Here is a 26,671-nt window from a genome sequence, read left to right on the forward strand (position 1 = left end):
CAGATGTGCGTGGCCGACCACTGCTCTTTCCTTTGCATAAGCAACCAACTTCGAGGAATTTTGTACGCCAGTCATAGCTCTGCTTGTGCGGAGCCGGCTTCTTGATGGACCGGCTTGAACAGTGGATTGACTTCGCGCAAATGCCGACACACAATACGGTTTCTCTTGTTGTGAAGCCGCCATGTTGATACAAAAAACAACAGCGCAGCCGTGTCAAAACATTGAACCGCCGTCTATCGAGTGACAAGCGCATTATGTTTCTATCTTCTACAGTTTGTAATAAATGACTGACATCTGTTCTTTCTTTTTGAATCATCCAGTATGTAGAGCAAAAATGGTTGATATGATGCAATGCTTTACGGGTTTTCTATTTCAGATTCTACACTAAAGTTAACAACATTAAAAATAACACAATTTTTTAAAATCAGTTTATCAGTATGTTATTGTTTTACTAAAATAAATATACTATTACAAATTTTAGGTTCGAAGCTTTTGTAGTTTGGTGGAACTCAGATTTATGGGAAAACTCCATTTTTTCGCGAACTAAAAATTGTACAGACTTCAAACTTAGGATACTCTATTTTTATATGTATCTCATCATGTTTTACTATTTTTAGGTATATGTTAAGGAACAATAGCTTGAATGACGAGCCATTGTGCAATAGCTACGAAGACTACACCTACTACACTCAGTCGCAAAAGGATTCGGACAGCACGTAACGGCGCATAATTTTGCAGTTTGCCGCATGAACAAATACAGAAATTGCCCTTTGTAATGTATTTGGGACTCTGGGTACGATGTCGCAACGTGAAACATGCGTCAAATACGAAGAATTGTTGTTGGACATGTGTTTGTTACGTAATATTTCCTGAAAACGGCATGGGAAGGTGCAACAAAAGTATTGGGACAAAGGCGGACAACGTGAGAGAATAGTTCATTCCGAGACGCACTGAGGGTGAAGCGACTGCAGTGTGTCCAACATTTTAGCGGTAATTAGTAAACACTTATCGAGACTCTGTGCAGGTCGACGATGGGACGCAGAGGGAAGTGTTCTACGTTCGTGCAAAGGCATCTTGTCGTTTATAATCACGCGAAGGGGAAAACCTGCAGGGAAATTGCCGCAATAGTGAACATGAAGAAAAGTACAGTTCACGACATTATTAAACGATTCGAGAAAGAAGACCGTTGCAGTACAGGACGGCCACGGACATTTTCACAGAGAGATGAACATGTGATTCTGCGAAAGGTACAACAGAATCCGAAAATACCTGCCACACGAATTGCAAGTGAGGTGGAGGGAGACCTTGCTATAAAAGTTCATCCCCAAACCGTGTGGAGAGTACTGCAACGATCGCAGTACCACGGTCGGGAGGTACGGCGAAAGCCATTTATAAATGCAGTGAACCAGAAGAAAGTATGCAGTTTGCGAGGGAATACGCCGAATACGATCAGGGTTGGTGGAATCGGGTGATATTTTGTGACGAATGTAAATTTACATTATGGTAAAGCGACGGAAAGGCAAACGTGTGCGAAAGACCAATGAAGAGCTGAATCTCAGGAAGCTCAAACCAACCGTAAAGTTTGGAGGTGGAAGTACCATGGTGTGGGGATGCATGTCCGGCAATGGTGTGGGTGATTTAGTGTTCATTGATTATACGATGAACAAGGAAGCGTATTTGAATATACTGCGAGGACATTTGAAGCAGAGTACATGACATCTAGGTATTGCGAACAACTTTCATTTTTATCAGGATAATGATCCCAAGCATACCGCGCATATTGTACAAATGTGGTTGCTCTTCAGTTGCCCGAAAGTATTGCACCCCCCTCCCCAATCACCAGACCTTAACCCAATCGAATATTTGTGGGATAAATTGAAACGGACCCTCTACACGAAGGAGACCTTGAAAGAGAAACTGCGCCAAGAATGGGCAAATATAGGCCCAGATTTCACGAAAAAACTCGTGGAAAGTATGCCTAGTAGATTGGAGGAGGTATTGAAAATGAAAGGTGGACTCACATTTTCGTCGTACAACTTATGAACATTTATTGGACAGTGTCCGAATACTTTTGTAGTAGAAGGGTGTGCAGGATGTTTCATTTTTGTTGTTAATTTTTCTGTTATTTATGTTTCGGAAACGAAATAATACAATAATTCTTTTGTAATTAATGTTGTTACGCATATATATGCTAATAAATATGTTTGGATTTCATAGTCAGTGTTTCTCGAGTAGTCATTGTGAAACTTCCCACTGTCCGAATACTTTTGCGACTGAGTGTATATTCACGCATAGCCCACTGGCTTCAGGGAATACCAGCGATGAGTTGGCGTGGGGAGGACGGAGGGGAAAAACCCTCTCTCTCTCTCTCCCTCTCTCTCTCTCTCTCTCTGAGCATTAGATGAATCACAGTACTGCTAGCGCGTTTCAAGCACACTTACTTCACCTCACCGTGACTGGAATCAAATGACGTTACCGTAAACATGTTGCAGATATGAACTGCAACATACTACATCTGTAGGTTCGCAAAGACAGAGGCACTGACATTGCCATACTTTACGTCATCCAGTATTTAATCTAATGTAAGTAACACGACCACATTTCACGAACCACATTTCACAGAGAAAATGCGATCGCGGCTGAGACACATGCCAGACCTCAAAAGTTAAGTATGATGAAGATATGAATTCTTTTTTTCATCACCATGTCAGAACGGTTGCAGAATAAAACTTCCGCCATGCATCTGTGTTCAACTCCGGTAATTAGCAAGGTTCTGAAACTGAAAATTTCTGTACTTCATGATTCAGTGAACGCGTGATACAATTAAACAGGTTATGAGGTAAATTCCGCTAAAAATATCGAATCACGGAACTTGGGTTTGGGAATAATAAATTGAGAAGATTCAAGCTGAAACATGTCTCTCCGCATTACTGTTTCGTAGTAACACGAGGAACCTCACCTCAACCGAATTTTTGTTTACGCCAAGCATTTTCTGCATCTTATTCTCTTTCTGTGTTAGACGGATAGTCCACATTTCAGGCCCCTCCATCAGTAGGCATCGCCAGAATTAAACTACTGCACTGCTGGCCATTAAACTTGCAACCTCATGAACGAGGCATGCAATAAACATCCACTTAGCACGACATGCGGTACGTGCACGAATATGCAAATGACTAGCATTACAGCGCAACTGCACAAATTAAGTAAGAATAACGCCAGCTACGTTCTTTGCGTAAGGTAAGATAACACAGCGCGTTTGTCAATCAGGAATCGGATTTGAGTATTGTTTGTTGTTCGTGAGGAGATCGTGTTATGCCTCGAGTAAGAAGGAGAAACGACAACCGGCAGACATCGGAATTCGACAGCGGCAGAATCGCTTCTTATAAAAGCTACAGTTCATAGTTGCACGCTATTAGTGCTCGCGTTGATAGAGAACCACAACTGTCATGGATTACTGTCACCACTCGCCAACGACTGTGGTTAATCAACTCTGCCGTAGAGTTTAAGCACAATGGAAACGAGGAATAGAAGCTACATATTCTTCAGGTTGTGTCCGTCTAGGGTAAAAGAAAGACAGTTATTGAAGAATGTTGCCAGAAAATGTGATTTTCTTGTCACATTTGCCTCACAGGCTTAGCAAAAAGTATGTCTATTATTTATTATTAAAGTTAATGCAATAATATAGTATTAACGACGAAGCTAAAAGTAATGAAGTTTTCCGCTGAAACGGTGTTTCTGAACAACATTTTTTGAGATAAAAAGTAAACACGATATTATGCCATTCTTCGATTTTTCAAATGGAGAGGCACCCCTTTCCCTTTTCCTAAGGACCTGAAATTATGGAAAACTGATTTTCTTGTGTAGAGAAACCAGACTAGGGGTCAGCAAAAGAAACAAACAAACCTGAATAATAAGAGGCTCTCTAAGTGTCATGTTTTGTTTCTGGAAGAAATGCGAAACTCGCAAGTCTTATGTTTTTATCTTAAAAACTAATCGCCATGTCAAGCAGATGCAACCCAAAAAATCGAAAAATCTTGTCTTCTTATAAATATGTATACAACAGCTGATCAAAACGACGAAGAGATAAGTAGATTTTGTTTATTTTGTGAAAAAATATGTATAACGCACACAACTTCATTTTTTATAAGTTATGTAATTATAAAGAAGTAAAGTCACACTAAAGCAAAAGTTGCTGAGCACAAACCTTTGAGAAGATATATAACATGTGATTTCAATTCAAATTCCGATCACTATACACACTCAGGAATTTTGTGCAACATGTTTTATGTATTTCCCCTCCCCTCTGCTACACTGTTATTGTAATGATGTACATCATCCTTGAGAGAATTGCATAAATTGTTTTTTCTTTCTGTATTTAGTGATAGATCAGTTACTGAGAACCAACCAATACCATTTTTTAATATTCCATTTATTGCTCCTTCCATTGGTGCTGCTTTGTTAGGCTTGATTATGACTTTTGCATCATCAGGAATGAGCACTATTTTTGCTTTGCCGGTTTTTGATGAAAGGTCATTAGTAAACTGCAAGAACAGGAGTGGTCCCAAAGTTGAACCATGTGGAATGCCACTACTAAGTTGACACCACTCATGAGCAAATTTATCATTAGATGATCAGATGTGTATGAAATCTTGTGGGACTTAACTGCTGAGGTCATCAGTCCATAAGCTTACACACTACTTAACCTATCCTAAGGAAAACACACACACACACACACCCACACACACACACACACACACACACACACACACACACACACACACACACATGCCCGAGGGAGGACTCGAACCTCCGCCGGGACCAACCCCACAGTCCATGACTGCAGCGCCCTAGACCGCTCGGCTAATTACCATTAGAGATGCATGAGCTATTTAACGTGTCCGTTTGGTGCCTGATAGTTAAATATGAAGTGAACGCATACTAATTGTTCCTTAAAGCCAAGTTTCTGTAGAGGAATGTCGTACTTTAAGCAGTCAGTTTGAAATGTTTTCGTCCGTCCTCTGGAGCTGCCGAGATTTCGCGTGAAATCACACACGTGGGCGTTCCCAGAATCAGTGTACTCTTGGCGTTATGCAGCGCGCTCGATAAATTGTACGACGTGTTGCTACACAGATTTAGTTGGTGGATCTGGATTACTTATCTACAAAGCTGTACATGTAAAGAGAAATAGTCGCCAGCCTCGCTATTACCCGCGATATAGGAGACGAGTTTGATGAGTCGGAGATGGTTACGTGCCTTGGCTTGGACTGTGAGGAGATGAGGGGTCCAGGAAAGGCAGCGGTCGAGGGTGATGCCAAGGTACTCGAGGATGGGAATGAGGGCAATGGGGCGGCCATAGATGGTAAGGTAGAAATCTAGGAGGCTGAAGGAAGGGGTGGTGTGCCTTACGATGATTGCCTTGGTCTTGGAGGGATTGATCTTAAGAAGCCATTGGTTGCACCATGCGGTGAACAGGTGAAGGTGGGACTGGAGGAGTAGCTGGAAACGTTGGAGGGAGGGGGCAAGAGCAAGGAAGGCGGTGTCATTGCCATATTGCAGGAGATGATTCAAATGGCTCTAAGCACTATGGGACTTAACTGCTGACGTCATCAATTCCCTAGAACTCAGAACTAGTTAAACCTTACCAACCTAAGGACATCACACACATCCATGCCCGAGGCAGGATTCGAACCTGCGATCGTAACGGCCGCGCGGTTCCAGACTGTAGTGCCTAGAACCGCTCGGCCACACCGGCAGGCACTGCAGGAGATGGACAGATGGTGGGGGCTGCGGCATGTCCGCCGTGTATAAGAGGTAGAGGGGAGGGGTAAGTACAGAGCTTGGGGCACACCTGCAGAGGGGTAGAAGGTGTAAGAGTTGGAGTTGTGAATGGTAACATAGGAGGACCGGTGAGAGAGGAAGGAACTATAGTTGATGGGGAGGGCGTAAATCTGGAGTTTGAAGAGGAGGCCAGGATGCCAAACAGAGTCATAGGAGTGTTCAAGGTCAAGGGACACAAAGATGGCGGAGCGACGGGAATTGAGGTGAGTGGAAAGGACGTGTGTCAGGTGGGAGAGGAGATTGGCAGAGAAGGATGGTCGGAAGCCACATTGGGTCAAGGGAAGGAGGCAGTTCTGGTGGAGGTGGTGGTGAATGTGTGCTCTTCAGCTGAGGGACATGGCAACTAAAACAAGAATAAAACGTTACATGCATAAGGCTATAAAAGAGAGGAACATAAAACAGAGTAAGGGGAGAAAATGGAGGGAAAAATACACTTACATGGAGACGTTCATGGGGGAAAAATTAAAAATATCACCAGAAAGTCAAAAGAAAAACGCAGTTGGCGAGTCTTAAAACACAAAGAAGGCACTGAATGCAGGTGCACAGGTTAAAAGTCGGCCACAGTGTTAAAAACACTCCAGAACAACACACATAAAACCCGCTTGGAGGACTCACAATGAAGAATGAAACTCCCAGGTGGGACCTGCCGAGGGAGAGGTCAGAGAGGATGGAAAAGGAGGGGAGAGCAAGGGGCAGCAAAGGAGGTGGCAGGGTGAAGAGAGTAGGGGCGTCAGTGGGTACACTAAGAGGCAGGAGACTGGTGGGGCAGGAGATAAAGAGGGAAGACAAGGGAGGAGGGAGTGAAGTGACACCGAAAGGGAGAACAAGAGAGGGAGGTGGAGTAGGAGGGGGATCCGCTCAGGAGAAGGGAGGGGGAGGAGAGGGAGCCCTGAGGAGGAGGCAGGAAGATGGGGTTAGAGTTGGTAGGAGGGGTGGATGTCAAGGCGAAGCTGATCGTCCGGGAGTGGTAGATGGTGGACGTTGTGTTGGGGAAGGAGGTGGAATGTGTGGTGATGGAGAGAGGGTGGGACACAACGGTAAAGGCGAGGCAACAGGTTGAGAGTAGAGAAGAAGGGAGGCACCATGGGGTGAGGGGGATCAATGCAGTGGACAATATATAGAGTGCAGATGTGTTCAAGGAAAAGGAGAAGGTGGGGGAAGGGGATGAGGTATTAAAGGATGCATGTGGGGGACGGAAGGCGGATGTGGAAGGCGAGGCAGAGCGCGTGGCGTTCGAGGTTTTGTAGGGCTTTATAGAACTGGGGAGGGGCGGAAATTCAAGCTACACTGGCATAACAGAGGATGGGGCGGATCAAGGATTTGTAGGTGTGAAGGATGGTGGAATAATGCAGACCCCATGTCTGGCCGGACAGGAGTTTCAGGAGGCAGAGTCAGTTGTGAGCTTTGTTTTGGATGGTAAGGAGATAGGGAGTCCAGGTGAGGTGGCGGTCGAGGGTGAGGCCAAGGTATTTGAGGGTAGGAGTGAGGTGGATAGGATGGCCATAAATGGTGAGGTAGAAATCATGGAGATGGAAGGAGAGGGTGGTGAAGCCTTATGATGATAACCTGGGTCTTGGAGGGGTTGATACGGAGGAACCACTGGTTGCACCAAGTGGTGAATTGATCAAGGTGGGTTTGGAGGGTACGTTGAGACCGTTGAAGGGTAGGATAAAGGGCTAGGAAGACGGTGTCATCAGCAAACTGGAGAAGATGAACAGGTGGGGGAGGTTTGGGCATATCAGAAGTGTACAGGAGATAGAGGAGAGGGGAAAGGACAGAAGCTTTTGGAGCACGCTGACAGAAGGATAGAAAGTACAAGAGTTGGAATTGTGGATAGTCATATAGGAGGGACGATTGGAGAGGAAGGAAGCAACGAGATGGACGAAGCTGATGGGGAGAGCATAGGTCTGGAGTTTTAAGAGGAGCCCAGGATGTCACACACGGTTATAGGCGTTTTGGAGATCAAGGGAAACATATATAGCGGAGTGACAGGAGTTAAGTTGGAGGGAAAGAAGATTGGTAATGTTAAGGAGCTGGTCGTCGGTGGAGAAGGAAGGCCGGAAGCTACATTGGGTAAGAGGATGGAGGTGGTTAAGGTGGAGGTGAATACAGTGAGAGAGGATGGCCTCGCAGAACTTGCTGGGCACGGAAGTGAGGCAGATGGCACGATAGGAAGAGGTATCAGAGGGGATTTGTTAGGTTTAGGGAGCAGCAGGACACGGGAAGTCTTCCACAGGTCGGGTTAAAATCCAATTGAGAGGAGGACATTGTACATGGTAACAAGGACAGTCAGGAAGTTCGTGCCGATGCTCAGAAACGGCATATAAACATATAGGCCTCAACTGTAAACCGCTGGCCGCGGTGGTCTCGTGGCTCTACGCCCGCAGTCCGGAACTGTGTGACTGCTACGGTCGCAGGTTCGAATCCTGCCTCAGGTATGGATGTGTGTGATGTCCTTAGGTTAGTTAGGTTTAAGTAGTTCTAAGTTCTAGGGGACTGATGACCACAGCAGTTGAGTCCCATAGTGCTCAGAGCCATTTGAACTGTAAACCATTGTGGCTTGGCGACTCTGCACTGAGCAGAGAGGGCATGCATGTCACGTAGGTGGCGTTCTGTCATCTCATTGGTCTATATTCAGACGTAAATTCAGAACATCTAGCATGCCAGATATTGCCCTGTACGTTTGGAGGTTAGTAACTCTGCAAGGTTCGTGTGCCGACGGGTTTAGAACTGTAGTTCTCTGTGGTAGGTAGAACGTCCACCAGAGTGCTCTAGTGCTGCCCGCATTTAGTATTGTGACCAGGTTTGGTAGGGTATATAAGGCGACAGAAGAGCGTCAGATGAGCGATACACGCGGCGACGCACACACACTTGCGCTGTGGCTGCCGAAGTGTGCGGAAGCTCTGTGCTCGCGCTGCCGAGGCTAGCCCCTACTCGTGATCTTGCAGCGACCGGGTGCGCGGGTTCGCGCATTTGGGTACTCGCCTTGCGTGTTCTCCCTCACCAGCGTTTCTTCCAGATTCGACATCAGCCTGCAAGAGCCTTTAGGGACTCGGGTGGCAAAATCCACGTAGCGTGACCCCCTATCAAAGAAAGCAAATATTGTCATCGCTTTCTAAAAAAGCAAAGTTGTTGTGTTGGGGGCCACGACATGGAGGAAGAGTCGAAACGAGATGATCGCTCTGGCGGGACGCAGGGTGTGGCAGATGGGAGGTTTCTCGGACGACGGCAGCGTCTGACCCCCACCACCGACGCAGACGAAGAGCGAGAGTGATGTGCGCGGCCGCCGGATGGACGCGAGGGTTCAGCGCTGCGCCTGCACACTCTCAGGACGGAGGCGACGTATCGAGCCACCGATCCCCCTGACAAAGGAGGAAATTGCCGCCGTCATTGCTTGGCTGACCCCAGAGGAGAGTTGCATCTACATACAACGTTTGGCCATGGGCACAGAAGAGGACAGGGAGGGGGTACTTTCGAGAATCCGGTCCTTCGTACCCGTGGATCGTGACATCCAAGCGCATTTCGCAGCCGCCAAGACAGCTGCTGCGCCAGCAGTCGCACCAGCCGCGCCGGCTACAGAAGCCGCCACGCCCCCGCCAACATGCAGTCTGGCAACACCGGACAAGCCTGGAGAGGTCGAGCAAACCTGCCGGAATCGCCCAGCTGTGGCCATAGAGGACACTCCCTCCCCTCCCCCCCCCCCCCCACCCAAGTTCCGGTAGCGTCAGGAGGAAGAAGAGGAGGGTGCATCGCAGGACGACCGCTTCGCTGAGAAAACCCGATGAAGAAGGCTTCATCGCGCCCTCCCGGCGCCACACAGCGAGAGCCAGGGTGTTCGAACTGGTGACGCAGGAACAGGTCCAGGCTGCAAACCGGTATGCAGATCTGCGACCACAGTCGCAGGTTCGAATCCTGCCTCGGGCATGGGTGTGTGTGATGTCCTTAGGTTAGTTAGGTTTAATTAGTTCTAAGGTCTAGGCGAGTGATGACCTCAGAAGTTAAGTCGCATAGTGCTCAGAGCCATTTGAACCAAGGTCTGCTGGAAGTAGCCGAGACCGACGGGGCAGGACCACACCGACTATGGCGACGAAACTGCCCGTCGCTGATTACCATCCAGTGACGCAAGGGCTATAGTGAGATGAGAGAGAAGCTCTATTTAGTCGTAAAACCACGAAAGATGATCGCGGGGACCGATACGTATAAGGTTAGAGCAGAATGCATAGAGGGGCACGCAAAACTCATGCAGCTCTGCGAAACCGAGAAGTGGAACTGCTTTATGCAGAGCAGGGAACAGCTGAATCAGCTGAAGGTCGTCTTTCGCCACCTGCTGCTCAAGATGGAGCCGGAGTTCCTACAGCGGCAGCTGGAGGTAATCCGCTTCCAGACACGCCACGTCGGCCTGATGAAGTCGCCCAGGACCCACAGGGATATGCCCTTGTTCCTATTGGTATTGGTTGACAACGTTGACAATGGAAAAATTTTTCAGGTTGAAAATGACGCCGACTCGACGTAAAAGTCGAGCCATTCCGTACGAAAGGCAGGCGAGCCCAGTGCTTCAACTGCCAGCGCATGGACCATGTGGCAAAATGTTGCAGGATACCTAAGCGTTGCTGTAAGTGCGCCGAGGACCACCAGTCGCGGGACTGCCCGAAGAAGGAAGAAGACCGGCCGAAGTGCTGCACCTGCAACCGGGACCACGTCGCCTGTTATCGAGGACGCGCCGCATTCAAGCGCAGGAAGCGCGTCAGTCGCGTAAACCCGAATCGCAGCTTCGCGGACGTCGCCAAGGGAAAGCCTTCAGCCCCCTCCGAGAGGACAGAACGGCTCGCAGGGGAGATCGCACCGGCACCGCAGCCGTCGCAGCTGCCTTTGCCAGCGGCACCGCCTGCAGTCGAGGGCCGGTTTGCCGGCGCCCGCGGCTGCAAGTAGGGTTGCCGTCCGTGCAGGGGGTTCCCGACACGGCGCTCCCCTGCTGGCTACGGGAAACGTCGCGATGGAGTCAAACCTTCCCGAAACAGCGAAGGAAGACACCACCGAGCTGGTCGCGCTTCTGCGGTCGCTCAACCAGCTGATGACTCAGCTACCGGTGCTTGTGGGAGCAGTGACGGCGGCCCTCCAGGCCACCGCAGGGAGAAGCCAGCCTTAAAATGGATAACGACCATATTTATGGGTTAACCATTTGCACGTTCAACGCTAGGGGCCTCCACCCGAGGGCGGCACTGCCATCTACGGGAAGAAGTCACTGCGCCACCATCGGGTTCAACTGCTGGCGCTTAATGCGCTGGAGGCCACAGGAGCGGCCGTCAACACCACCGCCGGAAAGATTCTTTTCGTGTCGGTGTACCGGCAGCCTGGCAGACAACTAGACGAAGCCGACTTCGACGCCCTGCTGCCGCCGGAGGAGCGAGCTTTCATTGCCGGGGATTTCAGAGCGAAACACACCGAATGGAACTCGCGAACTGTCAACCGCGGCGATCGCCGCCTCTCCTCTGTTTTTCACCGTAACGGCGCGATCACCCTGTATGGGGACAACCGGACGTGCTAGATATTGTCCTTCTCAAGGGCATCGGGCAATTCGCTATCGCGAAGACGCTTAACGTCCTGACCTCCGGCCACGTACCGGTAATTTTTGGCCTCGGCGTGGTAGGAGCTTCTCTTCCAGAGAGTCGTCCGAGCTATCACAGGCTCGACCCCGAGCGCTTTCAGACAAAAGCCCTCGAACTGCTCGAGGACGCGCCAAACCCCGCAGAGGTAGGGGCAGACGCCGCCCTAGCATTCTTCAACCGAAGAATACTCCGAGCAGCAGATGAAGCCACGCCGAGACATCGCCAAGGGCCACGAGACTTCTCGTGACAGCTACGGCGCCCTATCCTGGACGCGATTACCGAGAAGAACCGACTGTTTCGTGAATGGCCAACCAGACACGAGGCGCTGCTTAAACCGCATGAAACGAGAAATTAAGGCAGCAGTCGAGCACTTCACACCGGTGGCCGACGTCGTCGACGTCGATCACATACGGCGAGTCCACGAGAAACTACTAACCTTCCGCGCCGCAAGGGAGGAAGGCGACGTTATCGAGCCGATAACGGAGGAAGAAGTTGTTGTGCATCTTCACTCGCTGAACCCCAAGAAGGCTGGAGGCAGCAATGGCGTCACAAACTTCCTGCTAAGAAATCTTCCGCCGGGATTACACCGGCAACTTTCCGATGTTTTCAACGAGATCCTCCGATCAGGTGTCTACCCCAATGCGTGGAAACACGCGGTGGATGTTGCCATCCTGAAATCCGGCAAGGACCCCCGCCATGCATCCAGTTGCCGACCCAACAGCCTGCTCCCGTCCCTCTCGGAGGTTTTCGAGAGTTTGTATGTGAGAAGACTGATGCGGCACGTCTCGCTGGAGGGAATCATCCCGGACGAGCAGTTGAGGTTTCTAGAACTTACCACTTCCCACCAGTCCTGTGGGTGGTAGAACCGGCGATGAGGGCACTGGAAACAAGGGAATACCTTGTGGCAGTATTCCTCGATGTCGCCCGAGCGTTTGACTCGGTGTGGCACAACGGTTTCGAGTTCAAAGTTTATGAACAAGGGATACCGACGTCCGACACAACGCTCTTGCGGTCGTACCTGTCTGAACGAACCTTCCACCTGAGGGCCGACGACGGCACGTCCACAGACCGCCAGATACGTGCAGGAGGGCTGCAGGGGTCGGCACTCGGCCCATCGCTGTACTCCCTGTACACTGTCGACTCGCCGAAAGTGATAGGTGTTGAACTGGCGCTGTACGTGGATGATACTGTCCTATTCACTCGCAGCGTGAACGCCCAAGTGCTGAGAAACCGCCTCCAACGCGGGTACGACGCCTTGGGTTCATGGGCAACAAAATGGTGGTTGAAAGTCAACGCCATGAAGAGCCAGGCAGTTGTCTTCACCCGAAGACTTCTGCTGCCAGGGCCTACGCCAGTCGAAATCCTGGGACAACGTATCCCATGGAATGGGACGGCGAAATACCTAAGGATCACCCTAGACCGAAGGCTTACCTGGAAGCATCACATCCGTGATGTGAAAGGGAGAGCAGTAGGACGTCTTCGCGCCCTGTATCCGCTGCTAAACCTGCAGTCGTCATTGCCACCGCAACACGGCAACACGCTACACCTAACATTGGTCCGCCCACTGTTAGAGTATGCCGCCGTGATCTGGGGGAAAGCCGCAGATGCTCACATTGTGACTCGGCAGCGGATACAGAACCGCGTCCTGACGACTGCTATGCATCTTCCGAGGCGCTTCTCGACGCGCCAACACCACGAGGACACCGGGACCCTGCCTCTCCGAGACAGGTTTCGCGCCATCGACAAGAAGTTCTACGAGAAAGTGGGCCACTCCCGCAACCGGCTCATCCGAGGACTGGGCCAACAACCTCATCACAGGCCAACCACACGTTGGCCTGACCTGCTGAGGGATTAAGTTTTACTAATCCCCCATCAGAGTGTGTCTTTCTCTTTTTCAGGTCCATCAGCAAGGACTAATGAACAAGAATGGTACGATCTATTCTTTCCCCCCTAGGAAACTCAGGAATGACAAATTTTTGTCCAAACTGCACCATCTCGAGCCAAGGATAGGCTCGTCTTTTCAGCGCCAGCGTCAGCTTCAGATGAGCGATCACAGTGAATGTCACGAAGATGCTGTGTACTTAAATGACATAGCGTTATCAGCACCTGACAGACGTCAGAGGTGTCTCAGAATGGTTCTGTATTTGGACGGTTGGTCGAATCATACAATATCCAGATTTGTGGGGCATTGCAATATGATAGTGGTCAAATATTTAATGACATGGGACTGTGGCAGCAGGCAAACTTGTCGTCGAGGTTCCAGCCGACCACATCTGATGATCACAAGGGAAGAATGCAGTACCGTGCACCAAGCACATCGTAACGCCCTCACATCTGTGCCCGCCGTACGAGAACAAGTAATGGGCTCCCTGCAATTTTGTCTCACCCGGCACCATTGGCCAGAGACTAGTAGCAGTCAAACTATGTAATTACCATCCCCTGTGTAGGCTGCCATTAACACCACTACAAAAACAGCTGCCTTCTGAGTGGTACCATAAGCGGGAAGTATGGGCAACCGATGAATGGCGTCGCATTTGGTTCAGCAATGAGTAGTGGTTCTGCAATACCCCGGATGACTATCGTCGAGTGTGGCAGGGACCTGGGGAGAAGTCTCATTTTTTCAATTTTTTTCAGAGGCATAACGATGTTATTCCTGGCACCATGGGGTGGGGAACAATTGGATATGACATCAGGTCATGGCTGGTACACAACGGTACGTCAGAGACATTCTATGTATTCGTATGTTATCTTCCATGTGACAGTATCATGGAGACATTTTTTCAACAAATCAATGCTCGGCCACAGACGATACCTGTCTCTATGAATTGTCTGCGTGATGTTGACGTTCTTCCACGGCCAGCAAGGTCCCTAGATCTGTCCTCGATAGAACATGTCTGAGACCAGCTTGGATGGTAACTTCATCCCCAGTGCACATATACAGGATGTGAAGGACCAGTTACAACACTTGGGGCCAATTTGCAGCAGGAGAGGGTACAGCGACTTCGTGACGCCCTTACCAATCGACTCATGCATGTATCCAGGCCAGAGGGGGTGCAACGTCTTTCTGAGAACTGGGCTCATACTACCAATTTCTTTGTAAATTTGGCTTTTTGTAGAGACTGAAATATCATCACTTTGCCTTTCAACCCGTGAAGTTTCATTTGGTTTCGTCCTCCAATTCTGGGTAATTCACTTTTTTGTCAGGTAGCGTATTTCAAGGAAGATTTCGAGGCCCGACCACTGGGCTGGAGTATGTTCACCACCAACAGTTTATCGCACCGCCTCCAGTTGGTTAAACTGGTTTATAGCAAGCCTCGCCAACAATTACCACGACAACAAAACGAGAATATCGTTCCAAGACCACAGGTAAAAATTTACTCAAAAGATGCACGGAAACAATGGAAATTTATTGGCTTAAATTAATTGTAGAAGTGACATCACGTAACACCTTGAGCTGCTGCTCAATATATTCTTTTACAGAAAACCCGGCACCACTTCGCAATTCCTAAATACGTACTGGAATTGGATACATATACTCAACTCTCCGCCCCTCACCCCTCTGTTTGTCCATCTCCTCCTAGTGCCCCCTCTATCAGCGAAGCACCTCCCCCTCCCCTCTTTCTGGCCATCTCTTCCTCCACTCTCTATTATCTTACCCCTCTCTCTGATCTTGGCACTTGTTCATTGTTATTGCAAACGAAATCTTGATTGGAAATTGAGGTCGCTTAAAACACTTCGTTCAATCGGTTGTGAGATCATTGGTATCTGGGGCATGAGAGAGATCTCTCCTTCTGCTTCCATCTTCGAGAACAGTAGCTTCAGTGACAGCATTCTTCATAGTATTTCAAAGTTTTGAACGATTCACAGTCCGTAATAGTATTCTAATCGTGAGTCGACAGACCATAAATACAACTTTCCTGTTTTCTGTAAAACCGACGGCGAGGAAGGAAACATAACAGCACATTGTTTTGTATACAACTTTGGTTTGAAATTAAAGACGTATAAGAAGAATGTATATGAGAGAAACAATTTCTCTAATGGTTTACATTCCCTCCTGCAGTAGTTGAAACTCAGCACAGCATTTGCGTGGCCAAGTAGCAGCTGTACTCAGTTGCGCGCGCGCGTGTGTGTGTGTGTGGGTGGGTGGGTGGGTGGGTGGGTGCCTCCCGAACATAGTGGGCATCGCAACTGCGTGGACTGTCCTAGCACGCCTCTGATTACGTATTTCATGATTTTAGAACATTTCACCGAAAAAAATCAAGTCAAAGAACTGCCCATTCACACCGTTGTGTTTGATCTGACCCGCAGAGCGGATGGCAGGAGAAAACATCCAGCACGCTGAGGATGAGGCGCAGGCGGCTCTGCTGCAAGCCCTGCTGGACAACGACTACGAGGCTTTCAGCCGCCTCCTGGACGGCGGCCGGGTCGAACCCTCCCACCGCTACGGGAAGCCGCACTTCGCCACCTGCCTCGAGATAGCGTGCCGCCGACCGACCCTCCCGACGGCTTTCGTTAACAAGTTGCTCGAATGTGGCGTCAAGCCAAACGTCAACGTCATCGTCCCGGAGCCGATTCATTACGCTGCCCGGTGAGTAGCTCTGAAATAAAGTCTCGTAAGTCTGTATAATATGAATTATCTTGTTCAAATAGATTTCGGGCTTGCAGCCGGTCGTCGTAAACTTCTTCGCACGATATTTCGGCTGGACAACTGCCAGCCATCTTCAGGTGAGCCGAACGAGGACTGACGAAGACGTTCTCCGTTCCGTCTTATATAGTGCGCTGATAGTACTGCCGCGCATGCGTTGCAGTCGCGGAGACAGAAGAACCACACCGCCCAGCAACAGCGCCCTCGCTGATGGAACTGCGAAACTCAGGTGCCGTCGGTATTGTCGCTGGCCGCTGGTATCGATGTCTTCTGGCGTCTTCGTCTCGAGAAAATTTCTGTGATGACGGGATTCTATGCATTATTCAATTGGTAACCACTGTCCCGGTTCATTAAATTTCCAGCACTGCGTATTTCAACGGATTCTTTAATAATGGAGACCCAAAAAGTTGTTGCTGCGGCCAAAATCGAAGTTTTGTCGTACTCCACCGAATGTCCGTTAGAAATACAATGTTCCGCAACTGTAGATTTACTGGGTTGCAGTAGACGGGTGCAACATTGATGTTCTGTACAACGCTCTTCCACAGTACGTGTTGTCTGTCCTATATAGGCCATACCGCACTGACACGGTATTTTGTAAATTCCCGCCTTCCGCAGCAACAGATCATCCTTCACCGAACCCAGCAAATCTGAAATCTTAGAAGGCGGACGAAAAACAACTTTCACATGAAAAGTATTTAGAATCCTTGCTATTTTAAAAGAGATATTACCAACGAAGGGAAGAAAAGCTAGGGACTTGGCTGGCGCACTCTCTTCTTTATCCACTTCCCGGTTCCTGGCGATAGTTGCGAAGGCCCTGTTAATTTGCCGGGTCGAGTAACCATTGTCTCTGAACACCGTCCTTAAATGTGCAAGTTCCTTAGGCAAATTTTCTGCATCCGACACCGTGTGTGCCCTGTGCACAAGGATTTTAAGTACACTCATGGTTTGGGACGGGTGATTTGTACCTGCATTCTTCCAGTGTTTCGCAGTTCCATCAGCGAGGGCGCTGTTGCTGGGCGGTGTGGTTCTTCTGTCTCCGCGACTGCAACGCATGCGCGGCAGTACTATCAGCGCACTATATAAGACGGAAAGGAGAACGTCTTCGTCAGTCCTCGTTCGGCTCACCTGAAGATGGCTGGCAGTTGTCCAGCCGAAATATCGTGCGACGAAGTTTACGACGACCGGCTGCAAGCCCGAAATCTATTTGAACAATTGATTCGCCGGGAAAATTTCAAATTTTACATGAATTATCTTTATTTTTAGCACTGAGAGTTTATAACACTACCTGCTACTAATAAATTAACTGTCCACTGACAATGTTACTCCTGTGAAAAGATACTTCCTTGACCGTGATCGTGCTTAATGGAAAGTTATGGGACTGTTTTTGTTTCTCTAATGATTTCTATTGAAAGTAAACTGTAGCAGAACAAATGGTAATCGAACCAACGTTGTATTAGTAATCAAGTAAACTGCAATTAAGTTAAAGGAAAGGGCCACCAACCTAATTAGGCGATGTTGTACCAAATACTAGCGTGGTTTATGAAGAAAGTTGACCACTAGTGCTGACTTTATTTGATAATGAAATACTATTTTGCTGATGAGATACAAGGCAGTAGCGAAATTTAGCAAGTAATGTCCCAGTGGTTTGACATGAACTACACAGGAGAAGTATTAATACGTTTGTGCAATAACTAGCTGTCAGTAACACTTACTATCTGTACATTACACTAGGAAGCTGATGATCATTACAGGTAAATGATTACTAACGGTGGAGCACTAATAACCTGGACAAGAGGTTCTTTTGTCAGTTTAATTATTGAAAATTACTACCATTGAAATAGTTTTCAACTAACTGAATCATTAGTACCGATTATTATTTGTATTCTCAAGGGGCATTCACTTCTTTATACTGATTAACTCAGATGGGACATGTGATATCTGAATCTTGTATAGTCTGAATACTTGTTGCTATTTGCTTACTATAGTATATGCAAGTTATAAGAATGAAAGTTATTCTTCTTGACTACCGTTGTTGTAATATTGAATGTAAATCTGGGTCCACTATTAACATGGAGTCTCAGAGACTAGTCTATCAGTAGAGTCGGATTTAGACTGAACATTTAAGTGAGAGCACAATGATACAAACATTGTTAACTACTAACATATGAAATTATAAACACTGTTATTTCAAAATCTGGGCAATAATTTATCCTTATATTGATCCTTCAATTCTGCTAACGAGTAAATATCATGAACCAACATAGTTTTGCAGGTAACTGCAATACCGTACTAAGATTTCAATAAGAAGACTCTTTAAACAGAATACTTTAAATCTTCCCTCAGTAACTGTACTTTCATGAAACTTTAACCATCCTTATGAAAGTTACGGGGTGTATTTCAAAATTTATGCACGATAAATGATTATGTTCTTTACTACTCCACAAAGTCTATTACCTTTTGTTGTGGAAGGTAATTGCTTTTCAAATCAGTAAAATAGGATACTCGGAATTGTCGCAGCACTTGGAATAGGACCCTGGCTAGGTAAGCGACTCAACAAGCGGGGACTCAACACAAGATTTACAGAACACAAACTCATTATTAAAAAAGAAACCACATATTTGCACATGGCGGCCACTGAGTGACGCGCGTTTCTTCGGCTCGCGAGTTTTTCCGCTCATTGAAGGTGTTACAGAGAAGTGCGACAGTCCACAACGTGTGCATCTGACTAAACAAGTGTTACTTGCCGTGGTGTATTGTTCTCCGTCGATTAACACAAGTGATAAGTGATAAGTGAGTGAAAAATGGGAAGAGCACGAGTAAGCGGCAGCAGGCGAGGCTACAGGGGCGCAGGCAGCGCGGGCGCCCGGTCTCCGGCGGCAGGTGAGGCCCCGCTTCCCGACATCGGGGAGCTCGTCCGGTCCCAGGTGAGTGCGGCGCTGCACAGCAAAGACACGCTAGACGTAATCGTCCAATCCATCACGGACTCCGTGACGGCCGCGGTCATGGACAAACTACAAGAGTCTGTCGGGCGCAACAGCACCGAAATCCAGTCTCTTAGAAAGTCCCTGGCCGCACAAGAGAAAAAAGCCGCCGAGCTAGAAGCTAAACTGTCTGCTGCCACCGATGAAATTGAGCAGTATCAGCGAAGGAACAGCTTGCGCTTGTTCGGGGTAGCTGAAAACGATCGCGAAAACACCGACGACCTGGCCATTAGCCTCGTGCGTGAGAAACTTGGCGTGCAGATCGACGTGGCCGATATTGACAGAAGCCATCGTGTTGGGCGCAGGATACCAGGCGCCACGAAACCCAGGCCTATAATAATTAAATTTGTGTCGTACCGGAAAAGAGCTGAAGTGTTTGCTCAGAAAAGAAAACTCGCCAAGAGTGGGGTTACCCTGAGGGAAGATCTGACGCGCGAAAGACTAAAAGTTTTGAACGCTGCGATCACACAGTTCGGCCTTCAAAATGTATGGACCCAGGACGGCAGGATCGTAGTCAAGACGGAAGGAGGGAGGAAAACGGTGACGAACATGTTCGAACTGAAAGACTGAGCGAAATCTCGCGAGACACAAAGTCTCATATTGTAATCTGTCTAATATAAGTTAATTTTTATTCTTTCTTTTCATGTTTTAGCTTAAATATAGCTCCGTTATTTCTATAAGTACCATAAGTACTCTATTTAAAATCAGTCAATTATTTCACATAAATATTGTTTCTTTATTTGTCTATCATAAGTGCTCATGTATACTCATATTGTCAGTTAAATGGGAATTAACATTCTCCATTAACAGGAATCTCTTTACAAACCGCCTTTCTATATCTGTTATTTTCATCTTCGCCACTACCACTACTACAACTATTATCTTTTTCGTAACCACTACTGCCACTTTCCATCTTTCTTTTCGCTCCCTTCTCTGATACTTCCAGCGTGTTTTTCACCTTTAGTTCACAGACGCTTGAGTCAGTCACGACCTTGGACACCTGTAAACATGTTTTCCCCCACAAAATCCAGCTTTTGTCCCTCTTCCGGCCAGCAGGTAAACGGAGCGCGCTCGGTCCTACAGGCGGCCACAATGGGACGGACCAGTTCCGGCGGCGGGCTCTTTGTTGCCCACGCGAACGCGCAGTCGCTAACGGCTCACTTCGACGAGTTCTGTGACCTGTTCTGCCAATCGCTGTTCCACATTATCCTCGTCTCTGAAACTTGGTTGAAACCAAACATTTCTTCCGACGCTATCCGAATCGCTGGTTACTCTCTCCTAAGGGCAGATCGTGAAACACGACGCGGGGGTGGTGTGGGTGCCTATGTTCGCTCTGATCTGACACCTACTGTACTATGCACATCGGATGCAAAGGGCGAAGGAGAAGCAGAGTTCTTATTTTTCGAAATAAATACATCAAATCAGAAACTGCTAATTGGAGTAATCTATAAACCTCCAAACGTCGGTGCCATGTCCTCCTTTCAGTCTGCCCTGTCCTCACTCGTGACACAGTATGAACACATAATCATTATGGGCGACACAAACATCGACTTACAGTTAAAATCTCCCTCTGCCGAAAAACTAAGGCGACTGTTCCACTCCAATGATATGAGTTTAACACCGCTGGACCCAACTCATCACACGTCACACAGCCACACACTCATAGATATAATAGCAACAAAGCGACCAGATAAAATAATCCGCGCCAATCAGACATCCGCTCCGGGACTCTCTGCTCATGACGTGATATTCTTAAATTACTCAGTGCATACTACCAAAGAAAAATCTCACTTGGTAACCTACAGAAACTTAAAAAATGTTAACCATGACGCTCTTCAAAAGGATTGCTCAGACATCCCTTGGCATGATATAAGCAATGAACCGACTTTAGACGGAAAAATTCGGCAATTATGTAGCAAAATTATTGCACTGTATGATAAACATGCTCCTCAACGCACTGTCAAGGTAAAGAGAGCTCCTGCTCCATGGCTCACCACTGCATTACGCCAGTTAATGAATAAACGTGATGCTGCACACAGGGCCTTCAAGCGTAACCCAACTCCCGAGGCGTACGAAGCTTATAGGAAACTCCGAAACAGAACGAAGCAAAGCGTGAGAAATGCCAAAATCAGACATGCCCGCTCTGTCGTATGCGGCATATCAAAACCTGCTGCACTGTGGAAAAAGCTGCGCAGTTTCGGTATAGGGAAGCGAAGATATGACGCTGTTTATCAAGCGTCTGCAGAAGAATTAAACGATTTCTTCTCAACAGCTGTAATCTGCCACGCAGCGACAAATTACCAGCCCCAAGATATCAATCCCTTGAGAGACAAGTTTTTCCTAAAACATGTCACTACCAGCACAGTACACAAGGCAATTATGAGAATCTCTTCCGAGGCAGTAGGAAATGATGGAGTGAGCATTGGCATGATTAAAAACGTCGTAGCCACTATTATTCCAGTTATCACAGACGTCTTCAACCTGTCTCTTGTCAGTAGTATATATCCTACTGAGTGGAAGCAAAGTTTAATCCAGCCTATACCCAAGACTGACAACCCTAAGTCGCCAGGTGACTACAGGCCGATCAGCATACTACCTGCAATATCTAAAGCCCTAGAATACATCGTCCATGAACAGCTGACGGATTACCTCAAAACTCATAACATCCATGACGAATATCAGTCAGGCTTTCGAAAGCACCATAGTACAGCAACTGCATTAATCAAAGTAACTGATGACATTAAACATGCTATGGGCAGACGTGAAGCTACTATCCTAACACTGCTTGACTTTAGCAAGGCTTTTGACACAGTTGACTTCGATATATTACTAATTAAAATGAAACAGCTGAATTTCTCAATCAGCGCAATACACTGGTTCGACAGCTACCTCAAAAACAGAAGTCAACAAGTCGTTTGTGGGTCGGAAAAGTCATCATGGAAAAGCGTGCACTCTGGAGTTCCCCAAGGCTCCGTCCTTGGTCCACTACTCTTCTCACTGTATATTAATGATATTTCTTCAGTGATTCACTCCTGCAGATACCATCTATATGCTGACGACATCCAACTGTACATAAGTGCAAGCCCCAAAAACATTGCTGGCGCAGTAGCGAGTATGAACGCAGATCTTTGCTCTGTTTCTCGATGGGCACAGAACCTAGGTCTGAAACTAAACCCCAAGAAATCCCAGGTCACACTTATATCTCATCCAAAGTTAATCAGCCGGTACTTTCGCGAAACGGTCCCTAAAATACTCCTCAATGGTACCCAACTACCATACCAAAAAACAGTAAAAGACCTTGGAATAATCTTGGATGAACACCTAAACTGGGAAGAACAAACAGTCACAGCTTGCCGGAAATCGCTCTCCTCCCTACATGCAATTAAAAAATTTAGAAAAATATTTCCAACCCATGTTAAACAAAAATTAGTCCAAACACTAGTCTTGCCTAATCTTTACTACTGCGATGTAGTTCAACACGGCACAAATAGTGAAAATTCTAGATGCCTCGAGCTAGTGATGAATGCTTGCGTCAGATACGTGTGCAATATTCGGTTGTATGATCATATCAGTCCTTCATACTCCCAGCTAGGTTGGATACGCCCACATAAGGCACGCGATCTCCACACGATGTGCTTACTTCATCGATTTCTTAGCCACCGGTGCCCCCAATACTTATCTTCTCACATTAAACATCTATCATCATTCCACAATCGCAATACCAGATCGGATACGTCTATCATCTTGGCTGTACCTTTACATAACACAAAATCTTTCTCCGTGTCATTCTCCATCTCAGCCATACGACTATGGAACGCACTCCCCTGTGATCTGCGTCTTATCCAGAACTACTCAACATTCAAGAGGGAACTCAAAACTTACATATTAGGGACGGTATAGCCACCATTGTTGTGCCCCTAACATCTCTTTCTTTCTTCTCTCCATCACAGCTTCGAATTTTACCATTCTTTTTCTCTTCCTCTAACCTATCTACCTCTTATATATCTCTTTCACCCCATTCTATCGTCTTATGTCTCTGCTCGATGAGAATAACTAACAAGCTGCAAGAATATAACGAGAAAATTCCCAACTAACTGACATTCACAAAAGAAATGTATGTTTACTTTCATATACTTAGTCACTATTATTATTATTATTATTATTATTATTATTATTATTATTATTATTACTATTATCATTATTATTATCATTATTATTGTTGATTGTTATAATTATTTTTATTGTTATAACTATCATTGTACTACTGTTATAATCTCAAATTTTTTTCGTTTGACATCAATACTGCATAATACGTTAAATGTTCTTAATGTTATTTAGAAACTGTAACTCGTTCAATCTGAGTATGCCTGGTTAGGTGTAAGAGAGGGCCTGAAGGCCCTAATCTTGCCAGGTAAAATAAATGCATAAATAAATAAATAAATAACTGGTCTATGCAGTTATACTGTACTCAGTTGATAATTTGAGATGAAGGTGGTGGCAGCGTCAATCTCCCGTGCTATTAAAAAAAAGACAAAAAAGGCGGCAAAATTGTCCATGGCTTTTCCTGTGTAATATAAGCTTCGAAAATTCTCTTCTTAGTATCGGATTTTAGTAGCCAGTCAAAGCATGCCATGAATAGTAAGCCGAATGACTTCACATCCTAGGCCATATTATATAATCTTGCAGTAGTACTTCTCTCGTTCAGTTCTCGAGGTGCGAACACCTTGCCTGCTAGCCACCGACTGACTCTTACCATAAAGGAGCCTTGCAATTCGAACGCCCGTTCCACTTCTTTTATTCCCACCAAGGTAGTTTCGTTGCGGAGGAGGGACTTCCCTCGGTGTTTTACATGATTACAAACCTATTTTCCCTGTGCATGAACCAGTATTACAAGTAAGGTTTTAACATTTTTATGCTTTTACGGTACATTATTTTTCGAAATTAGAACCAAAGATTCAGTAAATTGACATAAATAATGAATAAAAGATTTACATAGAGCTTGGTGGTACAGAAATCACATTGAATAAAAGCAGATGAAGAAATTAGATGAGACAATCGGTATCACCGGTAATAATGTTACAAGTTCGACAGTTGTTTCCCTTTCTTTAAGGTAAGAATGTGTCTATATAAGGATGAAAGATACATTAATACATTTTAAAGTCAAAAGTTTGTTGATAGGAGGACATGAGAAAAGAAATTAAAAATCGAAAAGAATATATAAAGACACTGTCAAGTTGTTCAAAACTCATAGCTTGCAAGTCCTTCATTTGCTAAAAAAAAAAAAAAAATGGAATTCAATACGGAAGCGTCTAACTTTCCGGCAGATAACGGTTGCTGGAACTTGCTCAATAGATTCCACAGGAAGTTCTGTGTGCAGATGATTAATTACTTTATTAACGAGGATAAAAAGTGGACGGTATTCGCAAGAATAGGGACTGCAGTACTAATGGCCAAGATATTTGTGCGGGAGGACGCAAGGTTCTAAATCTGGCTATTTTGTCGCTTTGCTTTCATACCTAAAAGTACGTCATTTGATTTTATTAATAGTAATGTGGATGGCATCTATTTTGTTAAATGACCTGTAATAACATCTCCATACGATTAACCCTAGAACACTAAAGAAGGGGAAATGTCATGTTGCTACTAAACCATCATAAACTGTACTACTCCACATTAATTCAAAGGAAGTCATAATTTATATGCTATACGTTAGTTAATTCCAATTATTGGATCTCCAGTGGTATGTCAAATGCCATGTTAAATAGAAAATATCCTGTTTTATACGCTACAGTAATCGTAAATAGTAGAGGGGTTTAGGAATCTAGTGTTATATCCAGGGTATCCAGCAAGTTGAGATATAAAGGTAGAAAACCTTCACGAACGTTGCTATTATTGGTACAGCAGGTACTGAAAATTACAAAACCGAAATTAAAAAAGTCTTATCAATTGAAAAAATTATTTTGGCTACCAGGTAAAATAACCAAAGTATATTCCACTGATTAACACGCTCCAGAGTTGAGAAACAGGATATAAATGTAAAAAACCGTTTACTTAACTTTTTGTCATCTATAACTCTTTAATGCGCTCACAAAACTTGTCATTTTAATAGATGTATTTCATTCTTTTCAAGCCTTCTAATTTTTAATTTCGTCTACCATAATAAAAGCTGAGGAAAACATGCTTCGATATATACATTTTTGAGTTTGGGTAAAGTGCAACTCAAATGAGATGAATTACGATGTGAGAAGCCCTCCGAAACAACCTTCAGATTGGCGGGTATAGCCGGCTCTTAACATCGTCAGACTGAACCAAAAGGTCCTCACCTCATGTTATTGCGCAGCCATGACAAGCGGACTGCGGAATGTCAGCCTCGAAATTTCATAGTTTCGCCCTCTCTTCTAGCGTAGAAGTCTGTATTTCTTATTTACGACTAATCCATTTCGGTCCATAAAGAAAGCATGGTGCAAGACACCTAAAAGTCGCATGGTCCTGTATCTTTCAGGGTGTTCCGCATTCACTCTGCCTTGTAAGCCGGTATGAAGTGCCGTCTATACTTTTATGTGTTGTAGCATCGAGTGATCTGACCGTAGACTAGTGATCTTAACCTGTGATTCTGCCTAAGAATAGGCAAAGATGGGACCTAAATATATTAACTACTAACCACTATTGCTTCTTTTATAACATCCACTGCTGCTCGTATCGCGCCCCGTCAGTGCAATGGCCACAGTGTGGTTAGTTAAAGTAGGAGGCGTCTCTGCCCTAAAAACATGTAAAATAATTTCTTTGCCATGTCGCAAAGGAACCAAGAAGCACAGTATGTCTTCTGGGGACAAAGTCAAGTTGAAGAGTACGTCACATAATTCTTAATCTATTGCCTGATGCAACTGAAAATGACTGGGAGGCTTGAAGTAAAAGATTTAATTTAAATCTTAAGATTTGTTACAGTTATTTGTAGGTGGATGAATTTTAACTGCGTAACAAACAATTTTCTTAGATGCTACCGTCCCTTATGAAATGCAGACGTGACAAAGTGATCAGCGTGGGCGGTGTCTCTATGGGAACAAGGGAAAGGATGTTATAAGCTTGTGCGTGATCCAATGTGTTGCAACAGAGATCAGCATTGCTGAGGACAAAGAACGAGAGAGAAACTGTTATTACTCATTCACAAAAATTCGCGATGCTTCTTTAACCGATTTGCGCGGAACAAGGGCAGGGCGAAAGAAAAAATGATGCTAATTACAGTAGTTGAAACAAAAGAACGAGCACAGTGCTCAATCTAAAAGAGAGCAGCGTCTACTAACAAGCTCTGATCGCGACATAACTAATGAAAGCAAGCAATTGCACTGCATCCCACCAATATTGCCTCGTTGTACAGCTGCACAGCTGCCCCATCGGCCAACAGCACCTCCAACACACCCAGCCTGTAGCATGTCCCGTCTTCAACTGGCCGTTCGCTCCTCTACACCAGTGAGAGGGCCTACCTTTTGGAGCACATTCTGGTCAATCACAGCACTAGCTTCCGGGTGCAACACGACGGCGCAATCGGCTTGCGTCATAAGCGCGCCCTATGGTTTCTTTGTGCGCCAGTTTTAAAGGACGGA

At 46.2% G+C, this 26,671-nt stretch overlaps 1 protein-coding gene across 2 annotated transcripts in view; it reads left to right on the forward strand.

The window, feature by feature from the left end:
• LOC126280249 (transient receptor potential cation channel subfamily A member 1-like) overlaps positions 1-26,671 on the forward strand; it is a 68,446-nt gene that overhangs the window by 6,897 nt on the left and 34,878 nt on the right. For both annotated transcript variants that reach the window (XM_049979754.1, XM_049979763.1), the window contains exon 2: positions 15,753-16,032. In XM_049979754.1, coding sequence (XP_049835711.1) covers positions 15,758-16,032 — 275 coding nt within the window. In that variant the 5' untranslated portion in view covers positions 15,753-15,757. The remainder of the gene's footprint in view (positions 1-15,752; positions 16,033-26,671) is intronic.

The sequence above is a fragment of the Schistocerca gregaria genome, chromosome 1 (genome assembly GCF_023897955.1).
Source record: "Schistocerca gregaria isolate iqSchGreg1 chromosome 1, iqSchGreg1.2, whole genome shotgun sequence".
Classification (NCBI taxonomy): Eukaryota; Metazoa; Arthropoda; class Insecta; order Orthoptera; family Acrididae; genus Schistocerca; species Schistocerca gregaria.